The 19,078-nt window shown below is 38.4% G+C and overlaps 1 protein-coding gene across 1 annotated transcript in view; it reads left to right on the forward strand.

The window, feature by feature from the left end:
• The window catches only part of LOC102955347, a 47,752-nt gene that overhangs the window by 15,785 nt on the left and 12,889 nt on the right, over window positions 1-19,078 (forward strand). Inside the window, exons 4-5 of the mRNA XM_042973226.1 lie at window positions 1,190-1,402; window positions 12,727-12,904. Coding sequence (XP_042829160.1) covers window positions 1,190-1,402; window positions 12,727-12,904 — 391 coding nt within the window. The remainder of the gene's footprint in view (window positions 1-1,189; window positions 1,403-12,726; window positions 12,905-19,078) is intronic.

The following is a 19,078-nucleotide window of genomic DNA, read 5'->3' on the forward strand; positions in this document are numbered from 1 at the left end:
GCCTCAGAGGAGGTCAGCTGACATCTTGTGACTCAAAACTGCCACCCTAATTCAGATTTTTACTATGTGACTGGTTCAAGACCATCAAGCAAACAAAAAACTCCTATCAAGCATAACAATCCAAAGGTTTAGAAATTACCTTTCAGAATCCAAAGGCAAAGGCCAGACCTGTGTGAGCAAAGTTAATTTCTTTCTCCTTTTTTAATTGAAATATAATTAACATACAGTGTTACATGAGTTTCAGGTGTGCAATATAATGATTCAACAATTCTATACATTTCTCAGTGCTCATCAGAGAAAGTGTGCTCTTAATTCCCTTTATCTATTTCACCCATTCTCCCATCCCCCACTCCTCTGGCAACCACTGGTTTGTTCTCTGTATTTAAGAGTCTGTTTTTGTTTGTTTCTTTTTTTCCTTAATTGCTTTACTACCCAATTCCTTTCGCAGTGTAGGAGAGGATCCATCTTGTTGAACTTGGTGTTGAGTATGGTCTTTAAAAAAAACTTTTGACAATTTTTAGAGTAATAAGGTAGGGTGAACTGCCTTTTTTTTTTTTTTTAATGTGTATTTGCCATTTGTATTTTGTCCTCAGTGACTTGTGTGTTTATGTATTTTATCTATTTCTGCACAGTATTAGTGTATTCTAATAAACTTTCAAGATTTTTTTACATCTTCTTAAGTTATTGGTTGCCTAGGATTTACTTAAAAATACTTTAGTTGTATTTGATATCTCTTTTTATTCATTCATTCCTACATATGTACATTGACCTAATATGCACCTAATAAGGTGCATCCTATAATTCAGGTACACTTGTAGTACACTGTTTTTATTCTGCTTTGTATTAATATTATAATTATTTGTTTATATTGATTATAAATTTCTTAAGAGAAGTATTTGTGGTTTTTTATATTTTTTAAATCTCTGTAGCATTAAATACTGATCCTTTATTCTCAATGAATAATAATTGTTGTATATTATAATGAGCCAGTCAGAGAACCTCCCTTAATTTTGTATAGTTTTGCATAGTAGTTAAATTATTCCTTATTTTGCTCATTTTTAGCCAACAAGTTTCTGGTAAGATTCTGATCACTATAACTTCTGTAAAAGAATGGGCTCTCTTGCCATCTTCTTTTAGCAAAACATGAGCTTGTTATTTACTGCCTTCTGTTCTGTATGTCATCCTGAAGGGCGTGTTCCTGAACAGTGCTGTGGTTCTACTTGCCACGAGTCTGTGCCAAGCCCTGTGTCTCCAGCCTGATGGGAGCTGCACTGGAGTGGGAAGCCAGTCTGAGAAATCCTACTGGAAAGTGCATAAAATCAGCTCTGGTATTTGCATGTTTGAAAGTGTGAAAAATGCAGGGATGTATCTGAGGATTAAGGATGGCCAGTGTGATGGAACAGTAAGCATATGCTTGTATTTTTCTCAGCCAATGTTTAATACGTTTGCCAATGATAGATATGAGAATGGCTCTTTCTGAGTATTTTGTTTTTTTAGCTTTAACCCATAAACGTTTTAGAAATTGGATGTTATATATGGTGGTCCTCTTGACTTATTGAAAAGTTGGGAGGGCAGCCGCATGCTTTATATGATTAGAGAGGGATTCTGTCCGACCCTTTAGACATTGCTTCTGAAATGTAATGTGCACACAAATCACCTGGGAATTGTATCGTAAAGCACATTCTAATTCAGATGAACTGTGGTGGGACCTGTGTGTCTGTGTTTCTAATAAGCTCTCAGCTGTTGTTGATGATGTTGGTCTATAAACCATACATTGAGAACCAAGGCTCCAGAAAGTCCCAGCTCAACAATATTTCCCTACTGCTTCTTTTGGTGCCTGAATTTCCACCAATGGAAACCCTGCACTTTGAGTAAGGAAGTAATTTTAAAGTCTAAATATTAGGGGATCTTCTTTAACATCCTGACTTAGGAGGGGACATAGAAGGCAACTCACATAACACCTTTCATATATCATAATTCTTCTATGGGTTGAGGGTCATGTAAGATTACACATTTAACTTGACTGCTAATGCTGTGTTCCTCTGTTCTTTTTTGAAACAATTTAGTTTAAATTGTATCTTTAAGATAGGCCCAGGGGTGCTTCCTCTCCCTTTTCTCCTTACCAGTATGGCATCAATTATATGGTAGTGTTTGCATGAGCTTCTGGGGGTGAGAAGGAGGAAGGCTTAGACTACTCATCATTGTGTGGGCCCCTGTCTCTGCTGCAGACTGGCAAGTCTGTGTCTGGTGAGCTGCACTGGTGTTCAGAGTGCAAAGAGAAAAGCACATGCATGCACATATTTAATTAGTATCCTTGATTGACTCACAAGAACACTGTGAAATTTCACAGAAGAATCCATGGTGCCATGCTATGGCAAACTGGTATGTGAACCAATTAAGATTAAAAACAGGTGACGTTACTTTTGGGACACCTGGGTGGCTCATTTGGTTGAGTGTCTGACTCTTGATTTAGACTCAGGTCATGACCTCATGGTTCGTGGGTTTGAGCCGTACGTTGGGCTCTGTATTGACAATGCAGAGCCTTCTTGGGATTCTCTCTCTCCTTTTCTCTGTGCCCCTCCTCCACTTGTGCATGTGCGCTCTCTCTCTGTTTGTCTTTCAAAATAAATAAATAAACTTAAAAAAAAAAAAAAGAAACCGAAACAGGTAACATTACTACTATGGCCAGACTGAGAGTATGATTTCATCTAATGCTCAGTCATCCTACTGGAGGAACATCAGGAGGTAGCTTTCCTTTCGTATCACCAGCGTCCACAAAGTATACGAGTCTTTGCTTTGGGGGCTCATGGGAGTGTTCAGAACCATGAGACAGATCTGTATCACTGCATGACACATGTTTTGGAATATGTGTGTTTTTAAATTTCTGGGGAGAGTTTGTGGTGGCAAAGATAAATGTCACTTTAAAGTAGATGAACCAACATTGGAAATTTGTGTCTTGTCTAGATATCAACCGAGGGGATAGCTCATCTGTCAGTCACCTTCCATTTAGCTGTTGTGTCATACTCAGTTGGATGGTGGTTTTCATGGTTCTCCCATTCCTCCCTCTCCAGTCTGTGTGAGCCCTGTCTCTTCCCCCTCTTTCCCAGTATGCTGCTTCTCTTGTCCCTGCACGTGAGCACATTTCCTCTGCAAGAGTGTAGCAGAATCTTGAATTTTTCTGCCCTACACTAAGTACTTACTGTTGTTTTCTTCGTGTTCTTCTTGTTTGTGCTGAGTGACTCATCTCTATGTGATGAGGCTGAGGGAACTGGAAGAAGTCCTGGGTATTCAGTTGAAAGAATTTGGTGAGCACAGGCAGACGGGCGGAAACTTACAGATTAGTATGTAGAAGTATTCTGTCACAGGGAAACTGTTGGCATGCTCATTCTTCCGATGAAGAAGCTGAATGTGAGCCTGGCTACACAACTTTCCCAGAGCCCAGCAGCTGGTGTCAGAGCCAAGAATCAGTCTAGGTCAGGTTACCTTCTAAGCCCCGCCTTTTTTGGGAGGATTCATGATACCAAGATGGGAGAGCTGGAATGACTCCCATGAGGAGAACAGGGTCCATATACATAGAGGGGAGGTGATTCCCAACGCAAAAATAAAGTTTCCTTCTTTAGCAATTTTCCTAGAACCCATCTTGTTGACAGCTTAGGTGAGTGAGTGAATCTAAAATTGTGTCCTTTCAGCCTGTGCTTTCTTTTCCCTTCCTGATAGACTTCTCAGGATAAAAAGCTAAGTTCAGAATTTCCTCTGTACTTTAGAACTGAGGCAGGCAATCATGTGTTCGGGTTTCAAATCCAAGTATCCCTTCTTCTTAAAGATCTTTCCTAACTTGAAAAAAACAGAGGCATTTGTTCTGTTTGGCTTGGACAGAGCCAAAGTGGGGAACCCAGTGAGATATATTGACAAAGGTGAAGGAACATAATTGGTTTGATTACATGGAATTTGATATTTAGAACATTAAAAGAAGAAATTCGGGCCATAATAGAGCATAACACAGAGATTCTCTAGGCGTTTTGGGAATGATACCTTGATTGCATGTCATTTGACTGGAGGTTTAAGGACCTTCCTCTTAGGTCATGGTCCTGTGAGACCACACATGCTTGTGAAGCAGGAGGTAGATGGAAAGGAAACTAGTAAGGGGGAGGGGGTCTGGAAGGAAGAGCAGGGAGCAAAGGAGCCTTGGGGGTCCACGATGGGGGTGAGGCACTGCTGGCCGTGTTATCAGGGTGCCGTCCCTTCTGCTAGGATCTAGTCTCTGCTCAGGGTGCCATCTGTTTTGCTAGGATCTAGTCCCTGCTCAGGGTGCCATCTCTTCTGCTAGGCTCTAGTCCCTGCCCCCTGCCCCCAATCCCAGCAGTGGGCCAGGACCTCCAGAGGCTGTCTCCTGCTGGAACAGCCAGCGCACCAGGAGGAACTAGGGGCTCAGACCACAGCTAGTTACCATCTCAAATGGAAGTATTTCAATGTTTAAAAAACGAGCATGGCTCTCCCAGTGTGTACCAGCTCAATCTCAAACACTGCTCCCCAACCACTACTAGCACACAAAGGGTGAGGTGTGTGTAACCCTTGAAGGCTGCAGAGGAAATCTTGTTACTATTTTCTTTTTTTAAAACATTGGTAAAAATCTCCAGTTAAGGTAAGATTTTGGAGTCTTCCTAACCTATGACAAACTTATAGATCTGTTACTTTTGTTCACTTGCCTCCTAAAATCAAAGCTCAAACATATGGTAGAGGTCTTTACCTTCCTGGTGTTCCTGTTAGAAATTTCAAGCTTATTCTTGGAAAAATTATTGCATTGGAAAGTTATTGTTAAAAGATTTGAAATTAAAAAGAAATTTTTTTTAATGTTTTATTTATTTTTGAGAGCAAGAGAGACAGAACATGAGCGAGGGAGGGGCAGAGAGAGAGGGAGACACAGAATTAGAAGCAGGTTCCAAGCTCCGAGCTGTCAGCACAGAGCCTGATGCGGGGCTTGAACTCACAGACCGCAAGATCATGACCTGAGCCGAAGTTGGATGCTTAACCGACTGAGCCACCCAAGTGCCCCAAAAGATTTGAAATTTTAAAGAGACTTTCCATGAAGCCACAGGCTCCTGAATGCTATGTAAATTCTAGAAAAATGTGCCACTATTCTTGCCAAAGGTGAACTTCCTGATAATTGTAACAGGATCTGCAAAGAAAGCAGAGAGGAGAAAGACTAATATTTTTGAGTGTCGCTTGCGTAGCAGAGGCTGGACTAACTGTCTTATATTTGTAATGACATCCTTTTACCCCTAAACTCATATAGCAAGCCAGATACTAAGATAAGAAAACAACAATAGCAGGTCTTACCCCAAAGTGATCTATGTAAATGAATGAGTCACTCCCTTTAGGTAGTTACTAAAAAATTGGCCAGGATTGAAGAGTTTCTATTCTAAATTTAAGTCTTTTATCCATCAGGCACAGTCTAGATCAATCCTATTCTAGCTTTTCATTGGGATTGGCCCCTTGACTATGGTCTCCCCCCACCAACACTGTCAGGGGACATCAAGGTTAGTGAGGGCTCCTCCTGTGGATCCCACGTGTCTATTTGTTTTGTGTATACCAGCCTCATGTAAACAACTGAAGGTTGGAGAACTCAGGTTACTATGTGATGGTGTTTACCATTTATTTTTTATTTTTTTAAAAATTAATTTATTTTTCTTAACATTTCTTTATTTTTGAGACAGAGAGAGACAGAGCATGAACGGGGGAGGGTCAGAGAGAGAGGGAGACACAGACTCTGAAACAGGCTCCAGGCTCTGAGCTGTCAGCACAGAGCCAGACATGGGGCTCGAACTCACATACCGCGAGATCGTAACCTGAACCGAAGTCGGACGTCCAACCGACTGAACCACCCAGGCGCCCCTGTGTGTTTACCATTTAAACAACATTGATGTTTAAACTTTACTTTGGAACTTTTGTGGAGAAGAGCCTCCCCAGAACTTTCAGCATTTGTATTTTACTTTCTGCTGTTCCCATCATAGTGTTCTCTTTATAACTTATTTAGTGACTCATTGATGTGGTTGTCTGAGTAAAATTCTTCATCTAAAATTTTGGTAAGTAGATCTTTTTAGTCAAAATGGATAGCTTTTTTGCTCATAAGGTACTGTATTAATGCATAAGAATCAGGCATATTATTTTTCACTTTTACTGTATCTGACCGGAAATCATTAGGCTGCAATGACATTACTCTTGAAAACAGAATGGTAATAATCATCTTAACGATTCTCCTTTGCATGTATTTAGAGGCTGTTGTAAGGCATGCTCACAGCCTCCAAAGGGGCTTAAAATGAACTCAAAGGTAAATGGTAACGCATACTCATATTATACCTTAAAAACCTAATAGTGCCTCGGTTCTAGTAGCTAGTCAACAAATGTTCATTGTATGAATGGAATTGAATAAGAGCATTAATGTTTCCAATGTATCTGCCATTGTATATTTGAGAACATTTCTTTTTTTTCTTTTATTTTAGAGAGAGAGAGAGGTGGGGGCCATAGAGGGTCAGAGAGAATCTTAAGCAGGCTGCATGTTCAGTGCAGAGCCTAACACAAGGGTGGATCCCACGATCCTGGGATCAGGACCTGAGCCAAAATCCAGAGCTGGAAGCTCAGCCGACTGAGCCACCCAGGCACCCCTGAAAACATTTCTCATAGGCAGGCATACTTATCATCAAGTATGATGCTGATTCTATAATAAATGTTTCTGTTACTATGAAATTTTTATGGTGTAGGAATAAATCACCTGATGTGGTGAAGATTCAAGTTAGCAACAAACATGCATTTCACTAGGAACATTTGTAATGCTATTAATTTAAAGAAGAAAACAAGCCTCAGGGGCGCCTGGCTGGCTCAGTCGGTTAAGCATCCTATCTCGGCTTAGGTCAGGATCTCATGGTTTGTGAGTTCGAGCCCTGCATCGGGCTCTGTGCTGACAGCCCGGAGCCTGGAGCCTGGAGCCTGCTTCCGATTCTGTGTCTCCCTGTCTCTCTGCCCCTCCCCCCCTCACGCTCTGTCTCTCTCTCTCTCTTAAAAGTAAATATTAAAAAAAATAAAGACACAGAGAAGAAAACAAGCCTCGAAACATGGGTGGAATTCATCACCTAGAATCAGTGTAAAGGAAAAAGAGATGTTAAGAGTTGGAGGAAAAATAAACTAAACAGGATACAAACAAAAGACACGTACACACATAGATACACCCACACTAGGAGGATCCTTGTTCATGGGCAAGAATTTCGTTTGCAGAAACTGGGACAGATTCTCTCATGGCAAATTTATTTAATTTTGCCTCTTTCGTTTAGATGTACATAACTACAAAGTTAAAGATAATTCATATTTTTAAGAAGTGGTATAGATGTACAAATGGGCTGGGCTGGGTATATAATGCTAGAGCAGTGGATTGAAAAGTATAAAATTCAGTAAAAGACTTAGTTTTATGTAGATGATAATAGATCATATGATTTTAGTGAGCCTACGCCCCTAGAATATGAACTTAACAAGTGCTTCTCAGTTCTGGGATAACTAGAGTGGGCGGAAGTTGGATATTTCCCTTTCCCCAGGTCATTAAGGGTCTGATAACACCCCGAAAGTTGAGGCTGTCATTAAGTGGTTTTTTCCTGTGGGCAGTTCTTGTTAAGAAGAACAAAGTGGTATGTGTATTTAAAAATGGTTCGTTTTTCCCTCCCCCTGCCAGAAGCACAAGGGAATTCTTTGATATTCACTGTAGGGCCCTGGTTGAGATCTTGGAGATAAAGGCACAAAGTACAGGGGCCTGTTTCTGACTGGAATTCCTTGGAGTTTTAACTCTGAGACTTGTCCTCACTGAGGCTCAGTTGAGCAATTCGTCAATTATAGTTCAAGTTTTCCTACCCAGGCATGGTTTCCTCATTAGTTCCTGCTTTTGAGTCTTTGCTCTGGTAAGCTGTGACTGCCTGTATTTGCCTGTCTGTCTCTCTACTCTTGGGGGCAGCAATTACCTGTATCCTCACTCCTCTGACGGTTCTAAAAGGAGTTGGTGATTTTTCAATCTGTTTAGCTTTTTATTTGTTAAGACAGAGTAGTAACTTCTAAGTTTCTTACATGCAGAACTGGAAACTGGGAATTGAAATTATGTTTTTACTTAATCAAAAAATTTTGAAGAATTTTATTACAATTGTAAGATTAGCTATTTTGTTTGAATTTTCCAGAAAACGATCTTACATTTTGCTGTTTATTATAGACCATAGTCTATGCATTAGTTTTAATGTTTATAGCATGAAAGAGATTTCAAGAATACACAGAGGGGCTTGAGGACAGCAACAAAGATTTTCTTCCCCTCACAAGCAACAGACTTTAAGACAAGAATAAATTGTTGAGTGAGTCATCCTGGAAAAGAGAAAGCTGATGAGAACCATTAATAATAGTACAATGTATAGAATGTATATTAATTTGTAGAATGTGGGCATCATAAGGAAGAGGTTCTTATTTGCTTCGTTTATTAAAATACCCCAAACTCTTCAACAAGGTTTGACATTTGGTAGGTGCTCAGTAATGAATAAGAAGTTAAAATATCACTTGGGGGTGATGAGTAGGAAGTGTCCTTCTAGAAAGAAACCAGATAGAGGCAAAGGCACATCACATGCTGTTGCAGCGGCGGTCAGAGCATCAACACTCTAACAAGACTTTGTCCCATTGGTATATGTTGTGGATATGTAGGAAGACACACAAAATACAACAGGACCCTTTTACATCCAGAACCTACGTAGTTTCTTTTATTTCCTATCTGCATTCCATTAATCCGTTTGTATTTGGGTTAGGGATAAAACAGAGATTTTTTTTTTTTTTCCTGCTCACTCTAATGAGATTATTTATTTATTTATTTTTAAAATTTAAATCCAAGTTAGTTAACAGATAGTGTAGTAATGGTTTCAGGAATAGAATTTAGTGATTCATCACTTACATTTAACACCCCCTGCTCATCCCAACAAGTGTCCTCCTTAATGCCCGTCACCCATTTAGCCCACCCCTGCACCCACTTCCCCTCCAGCAACCCTCAGTTTGTTCTCTGTATTTAGGAGTCTCTTACGGTTTGCCTCCCCATCTGTTTTTATCTTATTTTTCCTTCCCTTCTCGTATGGTCATCTGTTTTGTTTCTTAAATTCCACATATGAGTGCAATTATATGATATCTGTTTTTCTCTGACTTATTTCGCTTAGCATAACACACTCTAGTTCCATACATGGTTGCAAATGGCAAGGTTTCATTCTTTTTGATTTCCAAGTAATACTCCGTCTACTACATCTTCTTGATTTGTTCGTCAGTTGATGGGCATTTGGGCTTTTTCCATAATTTGGCTATTGTCGCTAGTGCTGCTATAAACATTGGGACCCGTGTGCCCCTGTGAATTAGCATTTTTGTGTCTTCCGAATATATACCTAGTAGTGCACTTGCTGGGTCGTAGGGTAGTTCTATTTTTAGTTTTTTGAGGAACCTCCATACTGTTTTCCAGAGTGGCTGCACCAGTTTGCATTCCCACCAACTGTGAAAAAGTGTTTGCCCTTTTTCCACATCCTCATCAATGTATTTTGTTTCCTGAGTTGTTAATTTTAGCCATTCTGATAGGTGTGAGGTGGTATCTCAATGTGGTTTTGATTTGTATTTCCCTGATGATGGGTGATGTTGAACATCTTTTCATGTGTCTAAACAGAAATATTTATTTATTTATTTATTTATTTATTTATTTATTTATTCATTTATTGTGTGTGAGAGAGAGAGGGAGAGAGAATGCAAGTGAGCAAGGGGCAGGGAGAAAGAGAATCAGGGCTCACCTGAAGCGGGGCTCATGTTTTTACTGGAATTGGGGCTCGAACTCATGAACCCTGAGATCCGCCAACACACATACACACGAGCACACACGCACATACACACACACACACTTTCAGAGACACTTTAAGAGACACTTCACTTATGAAGAACTGAAAGATCTCAATGGCCAAAGCTGGAACAGTTTGAGAAACAAAGTAGTGTGGGATTATATCCTAGAGTATAAAATAAATATTATGAGCCCATAGTAATATACATAAATGATTTAATAAATAAATAAATGAGGGAAAGAGACAAATCTCTTATGTAGAATTCCAGATAAGTTACATAAAATACTCTGCCTGCAAGGAGGTGAAGCACAATTCCTTCCCTTAAGTATGGACTTAAGTGTCTCGTGCACTAAGATTTTCCGATAGAGGAAGCCTGATGAAAGGATGGTCCGTGCTAAGGACTTACTAGATCTAGTTCATTCTCCATTTAATAATTCTCTGCTATTTCTATATTTTCATTCTCCTGACTCTCACCTGTCTTGCCTTTTTCATTATTTTATTATGAAACTTGTGTAAATACGATTTTACACACAGTTGTAACTTCCTCCCAAAGAATAGAGTATGGGAAGGGCGGTGGGGGGGGGGGTGGGGAGCGGGTGTAAAAACAGTGACTTTGCAGTAGAAAACCTGACCAACACCTAGCTATGTGACCAAGGTCAACCTCAACAGAGATAACTCACGTTGAAAATTTGTACCCTTGATTTGATGTGATGAAAATGGCACCTTTTCCTGTGGTCTTCTTCCCAGTATCTCAAAACTCTAGTCTAAACATGAGGAAGACATCAGACGTATTCCAATAGTGAGGCATCCTACAAAATACCTGAACAGTATTCCTCAAAGCTGTCAAAGTCATCAAAAACAAGGAAAATATAAGAAACTCCCACAGCAAAAAGGAGTCTAGAGACATGGTGACCAAATATAAATGTATCCTGGGTGGGATTCTGGACAGAAAAAAGGATATTAGTTAAAAATTAAGGAAATATCAGTGAAGTGTTACTTAATAATGTATCAGCATTGGTTCATTAATTATAAGAAATGTGTCCTAGTAATGCAATATGTTAATAGGAAAAAGTAGATTTAGATATATGGAGAGCTCTGTACGGTCTCTCAATTTTTTCTGTAAATCTAAAACTGTTTTAAAATATAAAGTCTATTCTAAAGGGGAGCCTGGGTGGCTTAGTCAGTTAAACATCAGACCTTGGCTCAGGTCATGATCCCGTGGTTCATGAGTTCAAGTCCTGCTTTGGGCTTGCTGCTTTCAGTGTGGAGCCACTTCAGATCTTCTGTCCCCTTCTCTCTCTCTGCCCCTACCCCACTCACTCTCTCCCCAAAATAGATAAACGTTTTTTAAAAAGTCTATTCTAAAAGATAATAAAAGGGACCTCCAGGGGTGTGTACTTGAAGAGGAGGAGAGAATTGAGATTCTGTTTATCATTGCTAGAAAACTGCAGAGCGTGATGTAACTTATTGGGTAGATAATGAGTATTAGAGAGTCATTAAAGGGGCATTAAAGAAATTTCCTGAAGATAATTTGAGATGTGCCCATATCACTCCTCAGTGGCTGCCACAGTCTGAGATCAGGCTCGGCTTCCTATGTTGCATACAAACTGATACGACCTTTCTGAATTCACCTTCCTCTCTCTTGCTCGAGAACATCAACAAGTTGTTCATCTACACACCAAATTGCTTTTGGCCTCTTAGTTTTGTTCATGTTGCCCTGCGCCTGAAATCCACTACCTACCACCCCTCATTTTCCTCCACTTAGCTTAGTTCTTATTTGACACTTAACTCGGCTTCACCTTTTCTAGGAATCCCTTCCTGATTTTCCTCAGTTTAGTTCCTTTTCTTCTCCCTACACCCAAGGAGTCCATCTCTATCCTGTTGGCCCTTACACTTTATTATTATTATTATTATTATTATTATTATTATTATTATTATTATTTGTGTGTGTGGTCATGTGCTCTACTTGGCTATGAACAAATCAAAGCCAGAATTTTATTGTACCCATAACAAGAACAGAAGACAGAAGTTGCTTAAGCCATATTTATATTGTGAGAGAGAAATAGACCACAGGCACATTGTTTCTCATCTAAAAGAAGTTCACATTTGAAGGTAGAGATCAGAATACAGTCATCTTTTACAAATAAAATAGTTGCATTACAAGTTTTGATTCATTTTCACAAAACTTATTTTCTAGAACTCCTAAATCTTATAAGAAAACTTTTTAAAGCAGTAAATGGTGAAAAAGGTGAAATATTTTCTAATAGGACATGATACATACCTTTAAAAAGGTGAGAGATGATTTTGATGATCTGAAGGGTATGTAGATTATGCCTAAGCACCTAATTCTTGAATGTTTTGCTATGCAGTCTTTGAGTAATTTATGTGAACTCTGTTTACTGGTAAAAACTCAATTCAGAAAATGTGGAATAGCACAGAAAATTGGTTTATGTTTAGGTGTAAATGGACTTACGGTGAGAATAGCCCTTTTTTTCATTATCTTAGAGTATTTTTCAGAAGGAAAGTTTCACATCTTAGTATTCTCTGTTTACCAATAGTTTAATAACTCTGAAATGAAACACAGCATACAGTACACTCTCCTTCATTGAAGCTCCTTGGTTACTCGGAGCCTTTTGTCTAGGGCATACGCCCTTGCCTCAGCCAAACACACGGTCTCATTTCTGGATCTATGGAACAAGGTGAAGTGCGTAGCGCAGGATATGCGAAAGGTTCTGTATTCATCCCGAGGTTGGAAAATGAAGCAAAATTATATTCTTGTCAAATGACTGGTTTTAAATTCTGCCCTTTGGTATTTGCTTACATTCATGAAATCATGTTATATTGATCACAGGGTACAGGAGATACTGACTGTCATTTTAAAATAAAGAAGAACTTGGAAAATGCATCTGTAAGCCTGGAATCTACGAAAAGCCCGGGGTTATTTGTTGGACTTGAGTCAGATGGACAGGCAAAACCAGTTATTTATACCAAGAATGGGAATGTTTTCTTCTATCCACAAGTCGTCAAATGTACGTTTACTTTGAAATGTTTCCATTTTGGTTTGCTTTGTGATAGTTTCGTGTCTGATAATTTCATCACATTTTTACTAAGCAGATCTCTGCTAATTAGCCTTTTTGTAAGTTGCTGTTATTCTAGAAGCAGTGAAAAAAATTATGAAGATCACTTAACCCAAATTTTCAGGTAGTTAATGTTAGATACAGAGTTTTTGCTGTATTAAGCTCCTTTGTAGTTTTAAAATTTGTTTGTACATTTGCACGTGTGTGTGTTTGTGTGTGTGTGTGTATGTGTATTTTGTTATTTAATGGTATCTCCATATGCGCTGTGAGGAAATGGATCTGTTAGAAATATTCTCAGTTTCATTGCTATTAATTTTTAATGCTCACTGTATAAAATGAGATAGAAAAAAGATCATTACAAATGGGATTTGAATTAAAAATAGGATTTGGGGGAAAAAGTACAAGGATAGGACAGAAATGTGAATGTTTTGAAACTGGTTTCTCTCCTATCTAAGTTCAGATTCCCTAGCTAATTGAAGTGGGGATCTGAGGACTTTATTTAAACAGTTTAAGCTTAGAATGTATTTGCTGGAACACAAAGGCCAGTGAGGTAACTCCATTGTGTTCTTAAATTATCTGCAAATTTAGTTTGCTGTCTAATTTTTGCCTGATGTCGTCCCATGGACGTTGGCTTAATCTAGATGATTTTCTTAGTCAGTCTGACTCTTATTTAACTTCTCTTTGCTTCTCAAAGTCTACATGTGTATCTCCCTATAAGATACATTACCATATATGTGTCGTATATGTGTTATGATTATATATATATAATCTTCTTTATATATATCTTCTTTATATATATAAATATATATTTATATATATATGAAATATAATATATATTTATATATATATTTCACATATATATGTGAAATATATATATTTTATATATATATGTATAAAATATCCTGTTGAAGATAGTTTAAATAAGAGCTTGACTTAACATGATGATATATCTGGCCCTGTTCTTTGTGCTGTCTGCCTCAATTCCTTCTCAGCCTTTAGTTGCCATATTTCAAGTTTTGCAAATTGTTGGACTAGTACACCTTAACTTACTGTCATCCGCATCGCCACTCCCTCCACCCTCTGTTTTTCCACAGACTGGCACAGAGTGGCACTCCTACTCAACAAAATGGGTTTGCCATCTGTCTCTGGCCCTCTGCAGGGAAACAGATGACTTGAGGGAAAGCAGGAACGTACAGGGTGGAGTGGAAGAAAAAGTAGTGTGAAACAGCTAGTAGGGGACACCGACCATGCCGGAAGAGCACAGGAAGAAAGGGGGGAACAGTGAGGAAGAGATGAGAGGGCAGAGGTAGCAATAATTGGAAAAAAGAGGAGAACGAGCACAAATAATTTGTGGCAACACATGAGAGAGAGAATTAAAGGCCGTGTCTCTCAACCTAAGATATTGGTACCGGTAGAAAAGAAGTCGTTCTTTTTTGCAGGCATTACAGTGTAGTTCTCTTACTAGAGCACGGATGATTTCTTCTCTCTGTTTACCAGCTGTATGCTCTTAGGTAAGTCGACTAACTTTAGGCAGCTGTGTCTGTGTAACTGGGACAACAGTAATACCTTCCCTGTCTCCCCAGTGAAGCTGGTGGGGTCAAGCAAGTAAATGCACATGAAAGTCCGTGTTTCAGTAATAGTACCTAACATTTGTAGTCGGTTATTTTATGCCACACACTGAGAAACATGGGTTATATAGTTTAGTCTCACTTTGGAAAATAGATATATTATTTCTTGTGGTCTTTTGAAACTTCACTTTTATATGTGATAATGTGTTTGAAAACGCATTGATTGTAAATGAACTTTAAGAGCTTATAGCCAGTAGGGCTGACACTGATTCTTCTGATGCTACACTGATTAACCTGGTTGATAGACATCGGTAATCTGTTTATATAATTTCTTTTTCCCCTTTATTATTTTTATTATATGGATAATGCATGTAATTGTGGAAAATTTTGAAAATATACTCATGTAGAAATCTATCTGAGATAAAAACTATTTACATTTTTATGTATATTTTTTCATGATTTTTTTCTGTGAAAGTGTGTGTTGGATATATTTACTTTCTCTAAATATACTGAAAGTATATTTTTAGCAAGATATAGGGCTTCTGTCTATATATATATATTTTATATATATATATTTATAGACTTCTGTATATATATAACAATTTTTTCTGCTTTTTTACTTAAAGATATCGTTTTCATCAATATTCAGATTTATACCATATTTTCAAGTGATTTTTATTAATGCCTTTACTACAAATTATTTAACCAGTCCTTTAATGTTGGATATTTTGTGGTTTAATTTTTTGTTCTTATAAACAATGTTGGGATGATCATTCATGTACATACCTATTTTTGCACTGATCTGAAATTTTTTCTTAGCATAAATTACCAGAAGTGGAATTGTGCATTCAATTTCAGTGATGATAGACTTCTTTTAAATCTGAATGCCCCATGGTGACTCTAGCAGTCTCAGAAGCCTGTTTGGCTCTCCTTAACCCTGTGGGGTATTGCCTACGGGCTCCTGTCTATCCTGGATATACCGAAGGGTTCCTCTTGCCCTACTTTGGGCTGTCACTTACCAGCCTGAGATCTTACAAGTCATTCTTACTAGATGCAAATTCCTGTGATCAACAAGCTGTTCCTATCTGGATTAACCCGTGGGGAAAATCATGGAATTTTGTCCGTTGACTAGATTACGGAAGTTCTAAGTGAATACTAGACTTTTATTGCAAGTACCTCTTCCACTTAAAAACAATGAATGGAGGATTTTCAAACATAGTGTAAAGTTATCGACTTCAGCTCTATCAAGATTGCTACCCCTGAAGGGCTTATTCCAAAGGATTCTGGATTTTCAAATTAAAAGGAAACTTAAAATTCTTTTTTTTTTCTAAATTTTTTTTAATGTTTATTTCTGACAGAGAGAGGGAGACAGAATGTGAGCAGGGGAGGGGCAGATTGAGAGAGAGGGAGACACAGAATGGAAGCAGGCTTCAGGCTCTGAGCTGTCAGCACAGAGCCTGACGCGAGGCTTGAACCCACGAACTGTGAGATCATGACCTGAGCTGAAGTCGGACCCTAACTGACTGAGCCACCCAGGAGCCCCGGAAACTTAAAATTCTTAGCCTCATACCTTCCCACTGATTATTTTCAACCTGTAAAAGTGACTGTAATACCACTTTGCATTGATGTGATGTTATAGCCCAGTACATTATGTATCACTCATTATGTATCTTGTCATTGTATGAGAATTCAAGAGCCAGGATAGAGACATGGACAAGTGAGGGGTAAGATTCTCTCTCTCAGAGATTCAGTAGGAAGAAGCAATTAATAGAATTAAAGGCAGAGAACCCATTTTGTAGGAAGTGGTATTAATATGTATGAAGACGCGTGTTGATATGGCCTTCAAGCAGGAATCCTTAGAACATTACTACAAGTTAGCTGACCTTTTGTGGCCTTGGCTAAAATCTTCAGGGTTCACGTTATCCTGAGGTAGTGTGTTCTATATTCTGTATGTTACCTGTTAGTATTCACAGAATCTGGGAAAAAGTTGATACTGAAAGTTTGCCTAAGTAGTTCTCTCTCCCCACTGTTGTAGATGCCCAGATTGACCAAGAAATTCTCATTGATCCAGGGAATCTCATCATCAGTATCATAAATTGTCAACATTTGTATAGAAGTAGACTATTCCCAGAAATGCTAACCCTAATGATATTATTTCTGTGAATGGGATTAGTTTCTTTATTAGTCTTTCTGTTGCTTCATTATTAGTGTATAAGAATGCAACTGATTTCTGTACATTGATTTTGTATCCTGCGACTTTGCTGAATTCATGTATCAGTTCTAGCAGACTTTTGGTGGAGTCTGTCGGCTTTTCCATGTATAATATCATGTCATCTGCAAAAAGTGAAAGCTTGACTTCATCTTTGCCAATTTTGATGCCTTTGATTTCCTTTTGTTGTCTGATTGCTGATGCTACCACTTCCAACACTATGTTAAACAACAGTGGCGAGAGTGGACATCCCTGTCGTGTTCCTGATATCAGGGGGAAAGCTCTCAGTTTTTCCCCATTGAGGATGATATTAGCTGTAGGCTTTTCATAAATGGCTTTTATGATGTTTAAGTATGTTCCTTCTATTCCGATTTTCTCGAGGGTTTTTATTAAGAAAGGATGCTGAATTTTGTCAAATGCTTTTTCTGCATCGATTGACAGGATCATATGGTTCTTATCTTTTCTTTTATTAATGTGATGTATCATGTTGATTGATTTGCGAATGTTGAACCAGCCCTGCATCCCAGTTGATCCCACTTGTGGGAATGAATCCCACTTGATCATGGTGAATAGTTTTTTTTATAAGCTGTTGAATTCAATTTGCTAGTATCTTATTGAGAATTTTGGCATCCACATTCATCAGGGATATTGGCCTGTAGTTCTCTTTTTTTAATGGGTCTCTGTCTGGTTTAGGAATCAAAGTAATACTGGCTTCATAGAATGAGTCTGGAAGTTTTCCTTCCCATTCTATTTTTTGGAATAGCTTGAGAAGGATAGGTATTATCTCTGCTTTAAATGTCTGGTAGAATTCCCCAGGGAAGACATCTGGTCCTGGACTCTTATTTGTTGGGAGATTTTTGATAACTGATTCCATTTCTTCGCTGGTTATGGGTCTGTTCAAGCTTTCTATTTCCTCCAGTTTGAGTTTTGGAAGTGTGTGGGTGCTTAGGAATTTGTCCATTTCTTCCAGGTTGTCCAGTTTGTTGGCATATAATTTTTCATAGTATTCCCTGATAGTTGCTTGTATCTCTGAGGGATTGGTTGTAATCATTCCATTTTCATTCATGATTTTATCTATTTGGGTCATCTCCCTTTTCTTTTTGAGAAGCCTGGCTAGAGATTTATCAATTTTGTTTGTTTTTTCAAAAGACCGACTCTTGGTTTCATTGATCTACTCTACAGTTTTTTTAGATTCTATATTGTTTATTTCTGCTCTGATCTTTATTATTTCTCTTCTTCTGCTGGGTTTGGGGTGTCTTTTCTGCTCTGCTTCTATTTCCTTTAGGTGTGCTGTTAGATTTTGTATTTGGGATTTTTCTTGTTTCTTGAGATAGGCCTGGATTGCAATGTATTTTCCTCTCAGGACTGCCTTCACTGCATCCCAAAGCTTTTGGATTGTTGTATTTTCATTTTTGTTTGTTTCTATATATTTTTTAATTTCTTCTCTAATTGCCTGGTTGACCCATTCATTCTTTAGTAGGGTGTTCTTTACCCTCCATGCTTTTGGAGTTTTTCCAGACTTTTTCCTGTGGTTGATTTCAAGCTTCATAGCATTGTGGTCTGAAAGTATGCATGGTATGATCTCAATTCTTGTATACTTATGAAGGGCTGTTTTGTGACCCAGTATGTGATCTATCTTGGAGAATGTTCCATGTGCACTCGAGAAGAAAGTATATTCTGTTGCTTTGGGATGCAGAGTTCTAAATATATCTGTCAAATCCATCGGATCCAATGTATCATTCAGGGCCCTTGTTTCTTTATTGACCATGTGTCTAGATGATCTATCCATTGTTGTAAGTGGGGTATTAAAGTCACCTGCAATTACCACATTCTTGTCAATAAGGTTGCTTATGTTTGTGAGTAATTGTTTTATATTTTGGGGGGCTCCCGTATTTGGCGCATAGACATTTATAATTGTTAGTTCTTCTTGATGGATAGACCCTGTAATTATTATATAATGCCCTTCTTTATCTCTTGTTACAGCCTTTAATTTAAAGTCTAGTTTGTCTGATATAAGTATGGCTACTCCAGCTTTCTTTTGACTTCCAGTGGCATGATAAATAGTTCTCTATCCCCTCACTTTCAATCTGAAAGTGTCTTCAGGTCTAAAATGAGTCTCTTGTAGACAGCAAATAGATGGGTCTTGTTTTTTTATCCATTCTGATACCCTATGTCTTTTGGTTGGCGCATTTAGTCCATTTACATTCAGTGTTATTATAGAAAGATATGGGTTTAGAGTCATTGTGATGTCTGTAGGTTTCATGCTTGTAGCGATGTCTCTGGTACTTTGTCTCACAGGATCCCCCTTAGGATCTCTTGTAGGGCTGGTTTAGTGGTGACAAATTCCTT

The sequence above is a fragment of the Panthera tigris genome, chromosome F2, assembly GCF_018350195.1.
Source record: "Panthera tigris isolate Pti1 chromosome F2, P.tigris_Pti1_mat1.1, whole genome shotgun sequence".
In the NCBI taxonomy this organism is placed as follows: Eukaryota; Metazoa; Chordata; class Mammalia; order Carnivora; family Felidae; genus Panthera; species Panthera tigris.